This window comes from Lissotriton helveticus, chromosome 8, assembly GCF_964261635.1.
Source record: "Lissotriton helveticus chromosome 8, aLisHel1.1, whole genome shotgun sequence".
NCBI lineage: Eukaryota > Metazoa > Chordata > Amphibia > Caudata > Salamandridae > Lissotriton > Lissotriton helveticus.
Genome location: NC_136069.1, coordinates 201,457,612 through 201,475,680, shown reverse-complemented (window position 1 = coordinate 201,475,680; position 18,069 = coordinate 201,457,612). Strand labels below are relative to the sequence as shown.

At 45.4% G+C, this 18,069-nt stretch overlaps 1 protein-coding gene across 10 annotated transcripts in view; it reads right to left on the bottom strand.

Moving 5' to 3' along the window:
* Window positions 1-18,069, bottom strand: part of RUNX1 (RUNX family transcription factor 1) — a 547,678-nt gene that overhangs the window by 10,455 nt on the left and 519,154 nt on the right. For all 10 annotated transcript variants that reach the window (XM_078656904.1, XM_078656906.1, XM_078656908.1 and 7 more), the window contains one exon: window positions 2,044-2,205. In XM_078656904.1, the coding sequence (XP_078513030.1) occupies window positions 2,044-2,205 (162 nt within the window). The remainder of the gene's footprint in view (window positions 1-2,043; window positions 2,206-18,069) is intronic.

Below are 18,069 nucleotides of genomic sequence, written 5' to 3'. Positions count from 1 at the left end.
GTAAAGCAATTTCAACAACACCTAAACTCATCTCCACATGACAAATGATGGGAACAGCCTCAGTAGGGTGAGCAGATAATAATGAAGGATTAGGAATCGTTATCAGATAATGCACTGCTTAAAGGGATCACGCCAGAATGACGAAGGCACTTGGCAGCCAAGTTGTGCTAAAGAAGGACAAAGCCAGCTCTAGGTGAGAAAGCCTTTCAGCAGGGTGTGGGATCTGTCTGGAGTGGTGTTCTCAGAGTGTGGGTGTATGTCTTGGCACACATGCATGGCGTGAGTGTCTGACTGTGCAGAGCGAGAACAATGTTTGCACTCAGAACGCGCCTTCTTTTAGACTCAATCTGAGCTCTGGGATATGTTAACATCTACTGACACAAACAGTAGTCTCGTGATAGACCACAGACCTCCAGTCGAGAACCCTTAAGCGCAGGCAGCATTAGTGCTGTGACCTCTGTACATGTATCCCTAAGCCTCTCCATCAGAATATGGGGCTTATTTACAAGCCCCTTGCGCCGCTGGTACATCACTTTTAATATGGGGAAAGGAGATGTAATGGTGGCGCAAGGGGCTTGTAAATAGGCCCCTATATGTTTCAACCTGCCCACTTATCTTTAAGTCGATGCATGCTATCTCAAAAAGCGTTCTCTCTATTTCTAAAGTACAGCACGAACACTGACCATACCTTCTGATTGTCGCCTGGCCTTTTTTCTTCCAAATGGCCTTCTCCATCCCTTCCATTCTTTCCATGCCTCCTCTCTGTGAGCACGACCTTCTCTGGGTCATATGCATGTTTTCCTCACTATGTAATGCTATATTGATTTGTATAGCGCACTCATCACCTAAGAGGGTATCCAGGTGCATGGGCAGGTGTGTAGTTTTGTGGTCCCCAAGGTGCTTATAAGGCGAGCCAGGTCTTCAGCTTCTTGTGGAACTCACAAAGTGAGGAGGAGGCACTGATGTGCTTAAATCTTTATTAATGTGTTTGTGCAAATTGCCCACAACTCATTTCAAACCTCCCATCCTGACAATACCTAACCTCCTCCAGCGCATCTATTGACCCTGCCAAACATCTGTCTGGACTAGTAGACCCCTTACCTAGTACCTCTGATGATCACACCTAACTCTTATTAATGTACTCTACCACAAACCAACAATAGCCAATGACACTGAGTTAACCTCCATCTTTGGGTTTCGGAGCAGCATGCTGCCCTGCGTAAAGTGCTTCAATGCCTCAGCGTGGGTAAAAAGTGCTTTATAAATGCATTTACATGTATCAATCGTTATAGACACCTATCTGTTCATCCATCCGTCCATTCTTCCGTCCTTCCATTGAGGACCAGGTTCATGCAAAGAACTGCCCTGAGACACAGAATGAATTGGGAGAGGTGTGAAGCAGCGGCCAGAGCGGCTGTCTCAAGAGTGCGGGATCACAGTTCGATCCCCGGCGCCAGCTGCAGCTCAGCTCACCAACATGGGACTCTGGACAATAGCTCACTTAATCTCCCTGGTGGCTCCCAGCGCCTTGAAACCCTTAAGGGGGTGATATGTTTGTGCCTTACAAATAGGAATTATTATTACTATTATAAATCTGCCCCTTTTGGGGAGCCATTTTAGCACCTAGCTCAGCTCGTCATGAGCCACGGTGCTCGTGTGCTCATGACGAGACCTTTAGAACGCTCGCACACTGGGCTAATTCCCCTGCTGTACGAACGTTCTAAAGAAACGGGTGTGGTCATGACGAGCTCAGCTCGCCATGAGCACATGACCACCGTGGCTCATGGCGAGCTGACCTCGTCATGAGCACAGGGGCGCTGTGTGCGCCCCCCTCCACCCCCCAGCACAGCATGGGAATTTGCCCAGCTGCAAAGGGGTTAAAGGCTAGATGGTATGGTGACTTCACCGGTGTACCACACCACTTTTTAGATCACGGCTGAGGAGTGTTTAAAGGGGATATAAATTGATTCCCTGTTGATGGTTATGTTTCGCAGGGTTGTGCAGTTATATGAAGATAATGCTGCACATTAAGTGGACATTTACCTGAAAGCCGGCTGGAAAGCTCTGCGCTGAGGGCAGACATGCCGCTGGCTCGCCCTGGAGAGATGGGTGCAGCCGGGTGCACAGCGGGGTTGCCAATTGAACCCAGGTATTGATACGATTGATCATAACTCCATGGGGGGGATGTCTGCACTTGCCTTGTGTCTGTAAACAGAAATAAAAAAACAGAATGGTCAATGTTCATTTGTATTAAAAGCTTAATATATACATTTGAATGCAGTTCTACTAAACAGCGCAAAGTTGCAGGTGTGTGTTTGCACTGCTCTTAATTCACCACAAGATATGTATAGACACCGAAGGAGTACAGATACACACACAGGATTGTGAATAAGGAAGCATTTTTTGAGAATGGTTGTTTTCTTTTTTTTTTTTTTAAACAGAATATTTATATTGAAAATATTTTCATGTAAATAAGTGATAAAGACTATTTAAAACGGTATACTTATGTGTGTTTATCTAAAACCAGTCTCATACTGTGCATATTTTGCCTTTCTATATGGTGCTAACATATCCTGGCCGACGTCAGAGTACAGAGAGAATATGGAAGTAAACAAACACCCCCAGGAAAGAGGCGGGGGACAGAGGAGCTTAGACACAGCTGGATTTGAGCTGGATGGATTCACGAAGGAGAGCGACAAGAAGAGGGGTACACTGTGTGAAAACTAGAGAAGAAGCAATCTACTGCCTTGGGGTGTCTTCAGAGCTTTGGGGTATAGTTTGGTGACGTCTCAGCAGGGCTGCAAGCCAGATGTGGGAGGCCTGAATTTGGAGATCAGACTGCCAGGACCAACTGTGTGTATGAGCTTGTGAATAGTGCAAGCTGCTGGACCGCAAAATATTATTATAAAAGACAAGGGAACCCAAAGTAGCAATAGGCCTGGGACCTTGGGAATATCTACTATTTCAAAAAACAATGGTCCCAACCATTAAACGTAATAGGCACAAACAATAAATACAGACCACGATTCAAATCTATATTGACTGTCCAGCCGGACAGGTTTTAATCACAAATATAGTTATATGTATCTAAGATCGTGAGTAATTTCCAAGCAGGACACAACCTGTGTCCAACTACTGCATATGTAGAGACATATGACATACATATAAAAGTGAGGCAGGGAAGAAGGGCAGTCTGCAGGGAATTCAGGATAAAACAGACAATTGGTATTGAGGTACACTTCAAGTGATTTTCCATAAAAACATTTAAATCATCAAGCGTACATTGTCGACGACGTTTCGATCCCTTTTAAATGTGGGATCATCATCAGGACATATTAATTCATGCCTCGATAAATAACAGGAAGACCAAATCGTAAATTAATTGCATGGTACAATGACCTATGCTTATAGTGACCGCTGAGGGGTTCCAGGGGGGAAAGAAGGAACACGTCAGGGGCAATCGCGCATTTTAATCTGGAACCAGGTCGGGTAACCGAAGGTTCCTGTGCAACGGCGAGGTAGCTCCACAATGGGAGTCTGTAGTGGCCGGCGAGTAAATGCTCGAACCTTAGAAAACGCCGTAAGCGCGATAAAAGCAATGGAGGTGAGGTCATGTGAGGGGGCTCGCTCTTCGCAATAGTTATGCAAGACAGTGAAAAACCAGGCAGCCAGGACCGCAAAATATTACACAAACCATTCGGAAGCGAACAGTGAATAATCTTTCTTCTAACCACACACAACTAAATACCAACACAACAGCAGGCAGTGTCCAATGATAGTTCCTCCCCATACGAAAGCTGGCATGGATAGAGAATGCACTGTGGCACCGTAGCATTGGTGTTAAGCGCTATACAAATGCTAACAACATAGCATAACATGTGTCCCTACGACCTGGGCTGCACTGCACAGTCACTTCCTGTTTCTTCTGAAGAGATGCTGTTCTGCCCTTTAAAACCCTTTGGGGGTTTAGGACCTGTGGAGAGAGGGCTTTACGTACTAGATTATATGCAAGACAAGCCGGTGCCAGTGTATTCAGACGTTTTTCTTAACACAATCTCCTTATGTTTGCAGTGAGAAAAGTTAGAGTAAAAGGAAGGGCTAAGAAAAAAATATTGTACAAAGGAAAACTGGTAGGCAATGAATGATATCTTTGCAATGCTACCGAAAACAGTGTGGCAATTCAGACTATTTCAGTACAGTGAAGCCGCCAGCAGCCCCTCCTAAAATAAAGCCACGTATAGGAAACCAAGGTCAGCTGACACGTGCCCCTTGAAACCGCGCGCCGCCATTTTAAGACCATCGATGTCGCTGCCTGGGCAGGAAGGTTTAATCCCCGCTGCTGGGATGGCGGCAATTTGCTCGATTACAGTTAGGCAATTAGACTAAGCCTTTTTAACACTTCCGTATGAAGCAATTGATAATTGCAATACTAATACTTGTTAATTGCGAGGTAATGACATGCCAACAGCGTGCCTCGTCATTATGTAAAGCAAGCTCCAGACATTTGCACAGTGAGCGGCTAGTCTGGTGTTCCTCTGCAGGAGTAATTTTCAGTGTGGAAGTAAAGTAGTCGCAGAAAAGTAGCGCATTGCCACTTTCTGGCAAAGACAGAGGCAGGAAGGCAGTTGGTAAGTGCTAGCCCCAGGGCTTCCTTAAACACAAGACCAGTATACGCGACGCGTCCAAGAGGCGCAGGAAATCACATAATTGGCCTTCCAGAATTATGATTCACATCGCCTCGCCCTCTCCATGGGAACTGCAAGTCTGGACTGGCGCATACTCAACTGCTTCGCTCTCACAGCTTCTAAGCCATTTCTCGCACTACCGAGGCCTTAATTTGATCCCGCCAGTGTCATCTCGGGGATGATGAGGGCCCTGGTCCAAAAATATTTTAGCAGCCCTTGTATGGAACAACTTTGAATTTTATTTCCCATTATCTGATATTAAAAGCCACATGATGCCAAACAATATTGAATTTTTATATGTTAAAGGTTACATTTAGAGAAGTAGACAGAAGACAGAAAAAAGTTTACTTTCTCAGGGGCCCCCGGAAGGTGGGGCCCTGGGCAATTGCCCACTATGCCCGTGCCTTAAAACATTACTGGATCTCGCTCCTCCACTATCAGAAAATGGGCGTTGGCGCGTTTTATCTTTGCAAATGGGCAAGTTTTCCTATGTATTGGCAAGCTGTGGGACCACACAGGAAAATGTAATTTCACAACATTCTGCTGAAGCATGGTGCTGTAGCTGGGTAAAATGGACAAAATACATTCCTTGAAATATAGTGCAGAATTTTCTGGCATTCTGAAAATATTATAGAATATTTTGAGAAATATTTTTGAGTGGAATGGGGATAAAGCCACAGGTTTTAATTTGACAGCCAGAGAATCGCAGACATTGCTAGCGTCACTGTGGGCAAGGATTCAATAGGCGTGGCTTAGTCTGCGTCTGGTGGGGATGGCAATGTTATACTTACAATATTCTTGGGAACTGGTACAACGAGTTTTATAAGGAAACATGCCCAGGATCAGTGTATTTTAGATGCAGTAGTGGGTCTAGCAGGCTTAGCACTATGGATCTCAGTGGCTAATTATAGGAAGGGGACAAACCATCACATAGCAGGCAGCAAGGCATTGAATGGTATGTGGCTCATCTCTCTGTGTTTAAGATGTGACTGGAGTATTCTTGGACAGAGTGTCTTGGTTCCCTTGACAGCACTCTTCACCTCCTGATGCAAACCCCTTGTTTACACTGATGATAAAATGAGCAAAGTTACTGAGACCCTCACCCCAGGAACTACTAGGCCCTGCCTCTCACCTTTCTGGCCTGGTACTGAGATAAGAATAATAGAGGATTCATTCTTAAAGGGGGGGGGGGGTTAAAGGTCATCTGCCCAGATAGGTCATTTTGGAATGAGTGGGAAACAGGGGTTGCCCTACAAGATGTGCTCACACCACAGCCCCAGCCTCTCAATTTATTTTTTGACGATAAACATTCTAACTACTTCCCAACTCTTGACAGCTCTCTTTATCGACCCCACAGGGACAGGCTTCAAAATCCTGACCTTCAGGTCGCATACAGGTTTATGCATCAGGTGCATTATCCCATTGGGCTATTTTACCGTCTGTCAGTGAAAAAAAAGTACACTGCTGCTGTCCCTTGTTTTATGCCTGTATGATAAGCAGTTTTAATTAACTTTTTCTTGTAACATCACTTGCCTTTTTGAAGAGACTGAGCAGAGGAGACCTGAGTAGTGGGAAAGCAGCAGAACCTCTGACAGTAGGGTGGCTCTGAAAGGCTGTGGAGCTGTAGCACTGGGGGTGCGGCTGGCTCGAAGGAAGGACAGACTGGCCTTGCAGAGGAAAAATCTGTAGGGAAACTTCTAATTTTGTTGTGGCTGATCTTGCTCGACACGGTGGCAACAACCTTGAGTGTTTATGTAACTATATCTAATGTATGATTAAATGATACGCAAAGAAGAGGCATCGGAGAGATTTACTAATCAAGATACAACCACAATAAAGTTGTAGGCAAAAAGAAGAAACAATGGTATAAAGTAAGGATACAGATTGATTTGCCAAAAACGATGGAACGACAAAATCTGGAATAAGAGTCTGGATTCACAAAGTATAAATATACATCAGGCTTATCAGGAAGATTTTCCAAGAACTAGAAGTGGTCCAGTTTACTAAATAGATGAGCCCAGGCTTTCCTTTTAAAGAGAGAGCCAGAGAGAGAGAAAGAGCAAGGTTGTTGTGTGTCAGCAGCACATTACAAATTCCAGGGTCAGTGCCAGGAAAAAGCATTTCACAAAATGTTCTATTTGAGCCAGGACATTTCAAAGAGTAAAATCTAAATGGCTCAGACACACATCCATGATACCACTCGTCAACGTCATTTGAGCACAAGACATCACCGTCATCTCCTACACCAAAGACACCCCACTCATCCTCTCCCTGACAGACAAGACAATCACCACCAGAACCAACTTCACCAAGTGCATGACCATGGTAGCAGGATGGATGCAAAAGAACTGCCTGAAGCTTAACTCTGACAAGACAGAAGTACTAGTCCTTCGGCAACAAGACCTCCCCATGGGACTCTACCTGGTGGCCATCAGAGCGAGGACCAACACCCACAGAGCAGACAAGAAATCTGGGGATCATCCTAGACGATAAGCTGAACATGATGGCTCAAGACACCAAAATGCACAAATCCTACTTCCACATCCTACGCATTCTGCAAAAGATCTTTAAATGGTTGTGTCAGAACATCAGACAGATCCTCATGCAAGCACTCAACACCAGCAGGCTGGGCTACGGCAACACTCTCTATTCCAGAATCTGCGAACGACTCCAGACCATACAGAACACTGGCCAAAGCCTCCTACTCGACCTCCCATGCCACCCCACATTACACCGCACTTCAGGAAGCTTCACTGGCTCCCCATTCACAAGCACAGTCAATTCAAACTTCTCACGCACACATACAAAGCCCTGCACAACACAGGACCAGAATACCTGAACAGCTGCATCCACTTTCACCCACCAACCAGACGCCTACGCTCTGCCTCACTCCCTGCATATGCAAAACCAAAACTGAAGGCTGCTTATTCTCCTACATCGCACCCAAGACATGGAACGACCTCCCTCAGCACATCAGGACCTCTCCCTCATTTCTTAAGTTCCACAAGAAGCTGAAGGCCTGGCTCTTCGTATATGCCACAAGGGGACCACGTATTTACCCACCTGCCCAAGTGCCTAACCTCTGGGGTAAATAGTGTGCTCTACAAATCAACATAACATAAAATTCAAAGGTAGTCTTAACCTTTTTTTTGAAAGGCTGTATATGCAACAATCCATTGTAAGCTTGACATTCACTGGAATGCTTTTAATATGATTTTGTAATATTAATTTAGAGATCTCACAGTTTATTTTACTCATTAAGAAGGTTGCAGCTCAAAACCAATTAAGAAGTTTACAAGGCGCACTATACTGAAAGAGAATCCGTGTAGGAGTCTCAGAAAATAGGCGAGGTATGGTTTAAATAGCATCATATTTTCAACCAGGAGGTGGCACTGTTGCACTTCGCATAGGACACGTGACATGCAGAAAGCGTTCTTGGCGAGCCAAACTTGCAGGAACTTATTTTAATTGACATAATCGCACATTTCGCAGTTTATTGCATGTGGAGACAGGAAATGTTATCTCTGTAAGAACATAAATGTCCACTTTATGCGCAGATATTACTTTTAAATCATAAATGACCGTTAATGATACGCGCGTAGAAGAGCATAACGAAGCGCCAAGAACCAAAGTGACGCAGTTTTTTCATTGCACTTAACAGTAGTGTTCAGTTAACTACTGTCAAACTCGGTACACAAGCAAGGTTACCAGAAGGTTCTATTTCACAGAGAAAGCTGTGTTCCAGTCCTGGGATTTCGTTAAACAACCTAAGCATTCTGGGAATTGTAGTCTTAATTCACTTCAGCTGATTCAATTGAACAGCGCCACCTGAAACAATGATATATGGCCAGGTCTATAAGTCATGTTTTCTTTCTGTGGTTTTTTCTTCACCTTTTTCGTTTATCCCTTAGCAACAAACTAGAGACTGTTGAAGTTTCACTCACCCTCCCTCGTTTGGAGGGTGACGTAATTGTTCTCTGTCCTCCTTATCTAATATCCTCAATTTGCTACTTGATTTTGAATGTCCTATCTGTAAACCACTCCTAATGTTCAACTGCCTTACCTTATTTTAGCAATTGTACGTAGTTTGGCCTGTCTTTTTGTTTTAACCTATCCTGTAAAGCGCTCTGATACTCTTGGGTCCAGCCAGCGCTATATAAAACCTTTTAAATAAATACATGAAAATAAATAAATAAAACCTTCCAAACAAGCAAAATGTTTCTCATTCTTATGAAAAACACCTCCCTGACCCTCCAAACTAAAAACGTCATCATCATTGACGTCAGAACCCCCCCCCCCCCCCCCCCACACACACACACACAAAGAAAATACACCCTGTCTCACCCACGTTAGGAAAACAAAAGGTTGATAGATGGAGCTTAGGTGGACTGGGGGTTAATTATAGAGGGTCAAAGTGTGTGTCATTTCATTCCCGCTACAACTACAGTGGGGTGCATCGCAGTCGGTGGAGGCCGGCAGCTTCATGACTAAACCCTGGACTTGGAAAGCACGTGTTTTCATTCCAGGAAGAGGCTCGGATGAGCCATGGAGCCGTGGATTGCACAATCGGCGTCTGCATGAAGTCCGTCTGGAATGTCCTCTCAAAGGCCGCTCTCTTCTTCGTGGGCAGGTAGGCAGGTTTCAGGGCGCTTTGAAGCGCAGCGCTAGACTCTCACAGTGCCCTGACACACGCAGGCCCAGAAACGGGAGCTGTGAGAAGTGAGGGGGCTCTGTTCAAGGCCCGCTTCCGGGCACTGACTCACGCTGAGCTCAGCCGGGACAGCTCATTTACACAAGGCAGACCCCCCAGGATATAGCGGCATGGATTAGCAAATTTAGCGGCACAAATATGGAAATTTAGCGGCACAAATATGGAAATTTAGCGGCATTTTTGCGGCACTTTATTTTACTCAAAATCATTCATTTTCAGTCTGAAATCAATGGAAACTGTTTCAGCAGAATATTCCACTTTGCAATAGGCATGTTTAAAGTGTCTGCAACTCTACAGAAGCACAGCTCTGGTCCTAACCTCGCAGGAAGGAGCTGGATTTCTCCCTGGGATGTTCTAGTGCCCATGTATGTACCCCTGCCGGGTACCGCTCCCTCCTTGATCTGTGAGGCAGGAAACCTCTTCCTCAGGCACCCTAGGGCACAGGATCGTAGTGGCTGATCCAAATAAGTGAGACAGACTGCATAGGGAGGTCACCTCCTGCTTACTAGTTATTTCACCAATTTGTGTAAATGTACATTATCAGGTGCAACCTTCACCTTTAAAAAAATGGTAGAGCATATTTATAACCTCTTCAAAGGCTCCATCAAGTGCTTAATGTCCATGGAAAGCACCACCCCACTCATGGACTCACCTGTAAGTATAGGAATTTGAGAGAGCAATACACTCATGCTTTAACTAAAAGGTTCCCGACTCCCCTTTACGATCAAACAGAAGAAGAAGCAAGGCGCACACAAAGTGGAGGTGCACAATCTTCAAGCTTCTCAGCAAGCGAGATTACAGCTCCCTCTCTAAACCGGGAACCTTTTCACTCTGTAAACCATGCCATGCGCACTGAAGAAGTCAATCTGCAAAGGCCAACAGAATTCTCTTGTTACGTTACTGGCAGCCACAGGGTGAAAAGTCATCCACTTGCCGGGAGGAAACTCTCTGATTTTGTTGTTCTCCGGGCCCCCCACTTGCAGGTTTTGTTTTGCTGAATAAAAAATCATAGCTGCCAAGGTTTCAGACTGCTATGTGTGACATTTTCATAATTTTAGTGTAATTATGAGTGACATTTCAACGAATATGAGTGACATTTTCCCACAAGCAAAATCAAGCACTGAAGATGCAGGAAACATACAACAATTAGAAATTACTATCCACTGAGCAACAAAAAGCTCTAATTATATCTTAAAATTGCTTAGAAGTACCAGAAATGGAAGGACACTAACGGGACATAGACTGCATGACAGCAGTGCTCAGCAACAGGGGGCCACCAGGCACTGTACCTGCTCAGAAGATAATCTCAGCCGCACCATGCAGATTATTCAATATTGATATTGAGTACACAAGGCTGACTTGTGATGGCAGTTCTTTGGAGCAATTGTTGCTGGAGGAAGTAACAGGACGTTTATGTTTATGAGTAATATTTCACTTGGTTATGTGTGACACTTTGTGATGAATTAAAGACAGCTATCAATAGCTTTTTTCGGGCAAGTTTCATTTTTTCATAACTTCTTCTTGGAACCAGCCCTTTTTATAACCTATTGACTGCAGTGCAAATTAAGAACCCGTTTGACAATAGCTTTTACCAATATTTCTTCTCCTTTACAGACCCAAAATGTGTTAACATTCTTGATGGATGCTGAAGTAGTCACCAATTTAACGCTGTGACACTCATTAAAACCAAGTTAGAATGTAACTCAATTCGGAAAATAAAGTCATTAGAGGTAAATATTTAGTCAAAGAACAAAAAGTATACCTCTAACAAATGCACAGCGCTGTTCTTTGGGACATGATTATTTTTGTAATGACCCCCTAGTTATTACGGTCCCAGGATGGCAGCTGTTCCCGGAGCTGCAGTGGGGCTCTGTTTTGCTTATAACGACATGGTACGGAGGGGCCTCTCTCGGCTCCTTGGGTGTGAAATTGAAGGGCGACCAGCGACATCAGAGTCACAGTCATTATGTTGTCTGGGGGGCGGGAGAGATCAGGAGCACGAGAGCCACGATAAAGATATGCCCTCGTCTGACTTCTCTGTGGTGCCCCCATAGCGAAAACAAAACCATGCCATCGTTGCTTCAGAGGAGCTGCAAAGAAGTGCAGCTGCAACTGCCCGGCCATGTCAGCAGCGCCTGCCCGGCAGTGGTGAAAACTTGAGTAATTAAAACCTACTGTAAATACTGTATTCTCTGTCAAGCCGAACTACACGGTCGTCCGGCTGCCGCGGTGGTGAGCCGCACGGGGTCATCGTGGTGACGGGGTCACGGCCCCACTGGCACACAAGATGAGCTGCACCACTGCTAGCAAGACTAAGCTGTATATGTGACACGATAACAAGTCAGTCTGCCGAGTTAGCAATAGAATTAAGAAACTATCTTACGGCTCAACAGCGACACCTAGTGACGTAAGCGCCACATTGCAACCAATAAGAATCATTAATTATTTCCTTTATTCAGGGAGACCCTTTTTAGCGGCCAAATCAGCAAATATCGCGGCCATCGCGCTAATCTGCCGATTTCGCGATTTTTTCGTGAATCGCGAAATCGCGAAATGCTGGAGGGTCTGACAAGGGCCTCCGCAACCCCCGTCCCCTGCCCGGAAAGAAACACGTTCTCAGATGCGATAAAGGAAGCAATTGGGTCTTTTTCATCTTTTCAAAGATTGCTCCCGGGGCTGGCTCGGGCGCAGGGGCCTGTGAGGCGCGGTGACTCAATCGCCCGGCTTCAGGAAATCAGGGGAGATTAAAAGTAGTGCTTAGCGGCTGCACATGACCTGAGCCGTGAGAGTCAACAGCGCGCGTGCCCGTGACTCACTGGGGGTTTTGATGTACACACCTCTAGAGCGGTGCCCTCTGCCTCGAGGTCAGACACTAGCGGCCAAGGAAGTTATTGCCAGTGGGCACAGAAAGGACCACTGGTAAAACTAGTGTAGCCACTAGTGAAAAATAGTTTATTAGTTAATAAAAAAAAAACATAAACATTACAAAACATGGTGGCGTGGCCACTGGCATTGTTCGTGCACTTCATATGCGTATACGTTTGTTTCGATGTTTTTAACAGTGCTGGCCTGTGACCAGCAGAGACTTCGCAGCGCTACAGGTAACAGGTGATTGGTGTCTTGCCTTCCTTCATCCATGACTGCTGAGACACAATTCAGTCGGAGGTGGGACGTTATGTCGTAGTAATCGGTCAAATATCAGGGCAGATATCCTGAGGCGAACAGAGTTTGGGTTGGTCCAAAGTAAGGGTTGGGCAGAATTTGTGTAGTTGCGCTACGCAAAGCTCCGCGAAATGGTAATCTCCACAAGCACGCAAAAGCTCAGCGAACACGCGGAATTGCTTGTTCCGCCCCGTTCACAATGCTTTTTTATTGTTCGCGAACGCTGTTTGTATGCTCGGGGAGAAATATCTTGCGAACACGCATTTTGAAAGCGCGAACAAGCAAAATATTCTGCACAGCCGTTGAATTTTTGGCAATTCCGCGTCCTCCGCAGAACGCAAAATTATCCAAATTCCACAGGCAGAACGGAATTTACAGCCCAGGCCTAGTCCAAATGAGGACGCTAATCCACGGGCAAGACGCTAACATGCGTTCTAATCTGCTCTGAGCATGAAGGAACCTTTAATTACCCTTTCTGGAATTACTATCCAGGTTAAGGTACAACTCATAATTTATTCTGACCTGATATTTGACTGATTACTACAACATTATGAATAGGATAAGGAACCAAGTCAATTTTTAACTCCACACATTTAATTTAATCACCACATTTTTAACTAGGGAAGCCAGTTCCATCAATACAGTTAGTAGACAATGAGCGTCACTAGACCGATTTTAAATCACTCCTGTTGAAACTCTTTCACACACTACAAAATTCACCACCACTTCATCATACGGGATATACAAAAAGACCTCGGGCAAAGAGCACCTCGTGAGTGCCTGTCGGGCATTGCAGCGCCGGCCCGACATGGAGCTTGCCCAATGATGAAGCATGACACCCCTTGGGGTGTGTGAGGGCACCTGCTCCTATTTGGAGCACTCCCCCTTACTGGAACGCTAGCATCGCTTCATTCACCCCCCTTTTTTTGTCTCTATAGGAACAGCACAAACTCCAATTGGTGATATAGTTTACTGATAGTAGGAGCACGTGTGCTGGACCATTACAAAAGCTCCTGGTTCCTTTAGGTAGAGAGTCACATGTCATATGTGACCCCATCTCCATTCTTTGCGGGTTGGTCCACAGCCCTGTGCATGCTGGGATTTTCGGGGCCATACTTCAAATGCTAAAAGCAAAACTACAGGTCTTGCAATGTAATGCTCTGTAGGCTAAAAAGCTAGGCCTACTCATGATGTCACATATGATATGGAGCCACGTGGAAGAGATGTATATTGATATTTATTGTAGGAATGTGTACGTGTGTAGCACAAACCAAGTGGAAAGGCAGCAGAGCTTTACAGTCACTGGAGTAAAGCTCCACTAACTGCTATTTTAGGCAAATAAATTCACCTGGTTCTATTGTATAGATGTAATCACAAAGTGCATCTTTCCTATGTTGATAAAAACATAATGCAATACAAAACAAATGAGAATCTGTCTCTTTTGGGCTCAAAAATCGAAGACACACCCAAAATACTACAGGTTGTGCAGTGGATGTCCACATTACTCCACAGAGTTGTCAGATTGTTCCAAGCTAGCAGGGCACCAAGTTTCCAGGCACTGTCTTTTATTTAACAAATGAGTGTATGGTGGGAGTTGTAGTCGTTATTTCCTTTCACTGAAGCTACAAGCAGATGTAAAAACTCAATTTTAATGATGCATGATAAAAAATGCTTCAGGGAGCGATCTAGCAACCTTAATGTGCGCAAGAGCATGGCACTGCTTTCTGAATTAATATGCCCCCCCCCCCCAAAAAAAAGCTTCTGTCCTCCATCATCTGTGGGGCTTCACTCTTCGCAAGCAAAGCAAATGGATGAAATAAAGAAACATCTGCTCTGACCAAAAGATGGCGAGTTCGAACTGTGGCAGGGCCTGCTCAGCCGTTCATCTTTCTCAGATCGAGAACTTGAGCACAGTTTGGGTGAAATGGCGGATATTCAAACCCCTCCTAAAGATAATAAATGCTACGAAGTGCAATACAAATATATATCATGACAGCAGTGAAACTAGCCCCCCCCCCCCCCCGCTTCTTTAGAGCTGGGAGCTACAGGTCGGTATGAACAGCGCCTCCCCGCACCCAGCCTCCCACCCAGCCTTGCTGATTGAACTATACCTAAACTAATTAGGCCCACGCGCCATTCATCACAGGCCTTGACGAGGTGGGATGCGCACGAAGGAGTCTTTGAAGATGGAAGCCGTTTGCCCCCTCCTGATCTCACCCCGAGCAGAAGACATAACAGGAGCCAGTAGCAAGGAAAGCAGGCGGGGCCTACCTCAGAGCCTCCAACCCCTCTGCCTGGGGCCTACCTCACACCCCACCCCACACCTCTGCTCTGTGCCTGCCCGGGTTGTTTCTGGGTCCACGGGTCAGACGTGCGGGGTTCGGGTCAGCCGCAGATGTCTGCCGCCCTGAGGATGGTGGGGCGCGCTCTCCTGACAGAGAGAAGGAAAGTAAGAAAGTGACATCAAACGCACTTCCCGCGCTGAGGGGATGAGGTCACCTTGAGGGAAAGGCGATACAGCGCGCAGCCGCCAGGCCTTGCCTGCAGGGCAGGCCTCTGATTCCAAGGTGAAACGAGGTCGCCCTCATGTGCAGGGATTACTTTTCTATCAGCTTCGAACGGTGCACGGCAGGCACGCACACCCGGCACGGGAATTTATAGCCTCCATCTTGTGTTTTTTTAAGGATGGATGAAAATAGCGAGGGAGCAGAGAAAGATTTATAGTTGAGCACAAGGCCTGTTGTAACCGTAATAGATGCCACACCACCACTTCCGGCAAAGCAATCAGCTGGGTCCATGTTTTCCAGCCAACCATACTAAGCAAGATGGGGCTTGAAGTTCCACATTTTCCTGTACAGGACTACAAGTCCCAATTATGAACTGGATAACTAGGACTAAAGCCTTTATGAAGTGTCTCCAGTCCATCACAGATATGTCCAAGCAGGAAGCAGCACCTAGACGTTACTCAGCACCTCATGGTTTGGAAATGGCCCTGTGTCATGAGTCACGTAAGGGCTCATCTTGGCTATTAGCAAACAGCCCTGTGGGTTCTGGGACCTGTAGTTTCACTTTAAGTATGGTCCTACACCTTCCAGCATACAAACTGCAAAAAGATACAAACATAGGACAGTCTGACACTTATTTATTGTGACCAGCACGCAGCAATACAGCACCCACCATCAATTGCTTCGCCTGCAGGTCCTTGAATAGTAAAACACAGTCATATCCATCTCAACAGTACACCTTTTTTCAACCTCAGAAAGATTAAAGGCATGCAAGGCCCTGCAGGCCTCGTACGAGCAACATGCATGCCTATAGTCTGCTCAGCCCACCAAGCGATCTTATATTCTTGATCCAAGCTTAAAGAGCAAGAATGCAAATTCAAATAGGATTTTTCCTTGGTCAAAATTCTCATAGCTACAAACCGGACTTGTGAACAGGTCACAGAATAAAATGTATGGCAAAATACAATGCACAGAATGGCCCATGGCATTTGTTCTCTTGTACCTGCGATTATTGCTATGTGCCATTTGTACAAATGAAGAAATACGTTCACATGCCACAGTCTGGGTGTCACTGGCCACAATGCACACAAACACCCAGTAGCCACCATCGATTTTACTCCGAACTCTAATTACCACCAACAAATTGGTACCGCGGGGATGGGATGTCTACCTGGAGTAAAGTGGGGTCCTCCCGTACAGCGATGATTTAGTGAAGATGATGATTACAAACGCAGGTCCTACACAAACATGGCTTCTGTAAAGTGCTTAATTTGAGCCAGTGATTTCCGGTGTTCTGCACCAGCACTTAATTGTGAACACCAGCTCTTATGACAGTTTGCCACATGGCGGCGCGGTCTGTGTAATTTAGAGATTAGCAGAAGAGACGCTGTTTATTAAAAACTATAAATGCCTGCCGCTCAAGCCATTCTTATAGCTCTGGGTGCATGGAATAGTCTGAAATGTCACACTTGCAGGAGTGTTAGGGTGAGGAGTTGTGTAGGTTCTGTTGCGGGCAGCCCTGGGAGGGGCAATGGGTAGTTAAAGCTGCAGCGGCCTCCTGACGAGGGCCCTGGCACTCATTTTATTACAAGTTAAGCACTGCTTCTGGAATATATTGTTTCTTCTTGGGGGGAACTCTGCTTTGTACTGTGGATAGAGCGGGCCGGTTTCAATGGACATAATGGACAATAATCAGAGTTTTAAGAGGAAGATTCAGATAAAAAGGTGTGTGTCTCCCAGTCAGACTATATTCTAGTCACCTGAATTGGTGGGAGCAATATTACTATCCAAAGAATACAGTTTATTAAAGATTGCATTACAGTGGTGAAAATGTTGGAGTCAGATGAATTTTAACAGCTTCTCTCTGTAGCATTCAGTAATTGTGCATGCCTGCAGGAAAAAAATGGATCTGGGATATTTTAAGGCAAGAACCACTGGGCTTTGCCATGTTTCTGCAATGGTACTGTTAGCACATTCTGTGCAGCAGAGGAATTCTGCAAACTGTTGAATGAATAGACACACCCGATGCCAAGAGAATTAATATGAGAGGGCCTGGTTACTGCACATCTCATGGCTTTCTTTATTTGTAAAGCTCTCGTGTGCCAGCCTCTCTGTCCTTAATTCACACGGTGCCCTCCTGTGCCCAGTGCTAGGGGCCATCTGGAGATCTTCTCTACCTTCCACCGTCCCTGGGCATCACGTGTGGTGGGGTATGGCTGGGATGTGTTATTATTCTGCTTTCAGACATCAAAGCAGTCCTCTTAAGAGTTTTACTTACATTTTAGCAGCGTTTGTTGCTGTGGTTTTAAACGACACCGCCCCCTGCCCTGGGGTCTGCAGACCATGCATTTCTGCTCTGCACGGCCACGATGCAAAGGCATCTGGTTACAGAAAGTGCCAAACCTGATCCTACCCTGAATATTGATGGCTATTTTTGTTTTTAAGTGCTCATCCGTTGAGTATATTTAGACTTGTAAAAGCACCGCCCTCCCCAGCATTTGCCACATTTTTTTGTTAAGTTTGGAACATTGACTGCCAAGAATTGTTACATATTTCTCCTGTATGAAGTGCCAATTACCTTGTTTGGCAGACTCAAGTAAAAGAAAAAACTAGTTCCAAACAGCACTAAACCCTGAGGTTGCCATGGACTGTAAAAGAGCTTTATTAAAATCAGTCGTATACCGTTTATCAAGACTGGAAAGAGGAATGACCGGGTCAGGACATTCGAACTTGAGACCAATCACTGGCGCAGGCGTTTAGCCTCCTGAGCTATCGTGCACAATCTAAAGAGCTAACACAAGCTAATGTACTTCTCATAGGCCCTGATAGTTGAATTAAATCAAATTTACAGCACAAAAAAAACATATTGATAATGATTCGAAATCACTGGTTCACTCTAGTTGCATTTTTGCACCTTACACATTTCTGAGCTATAACACCATACAGAAATTGTTTTATTTGTTAGTCTCAAGATTTCAGTATAGCGCCATGCAGGCAAACGTGCGCT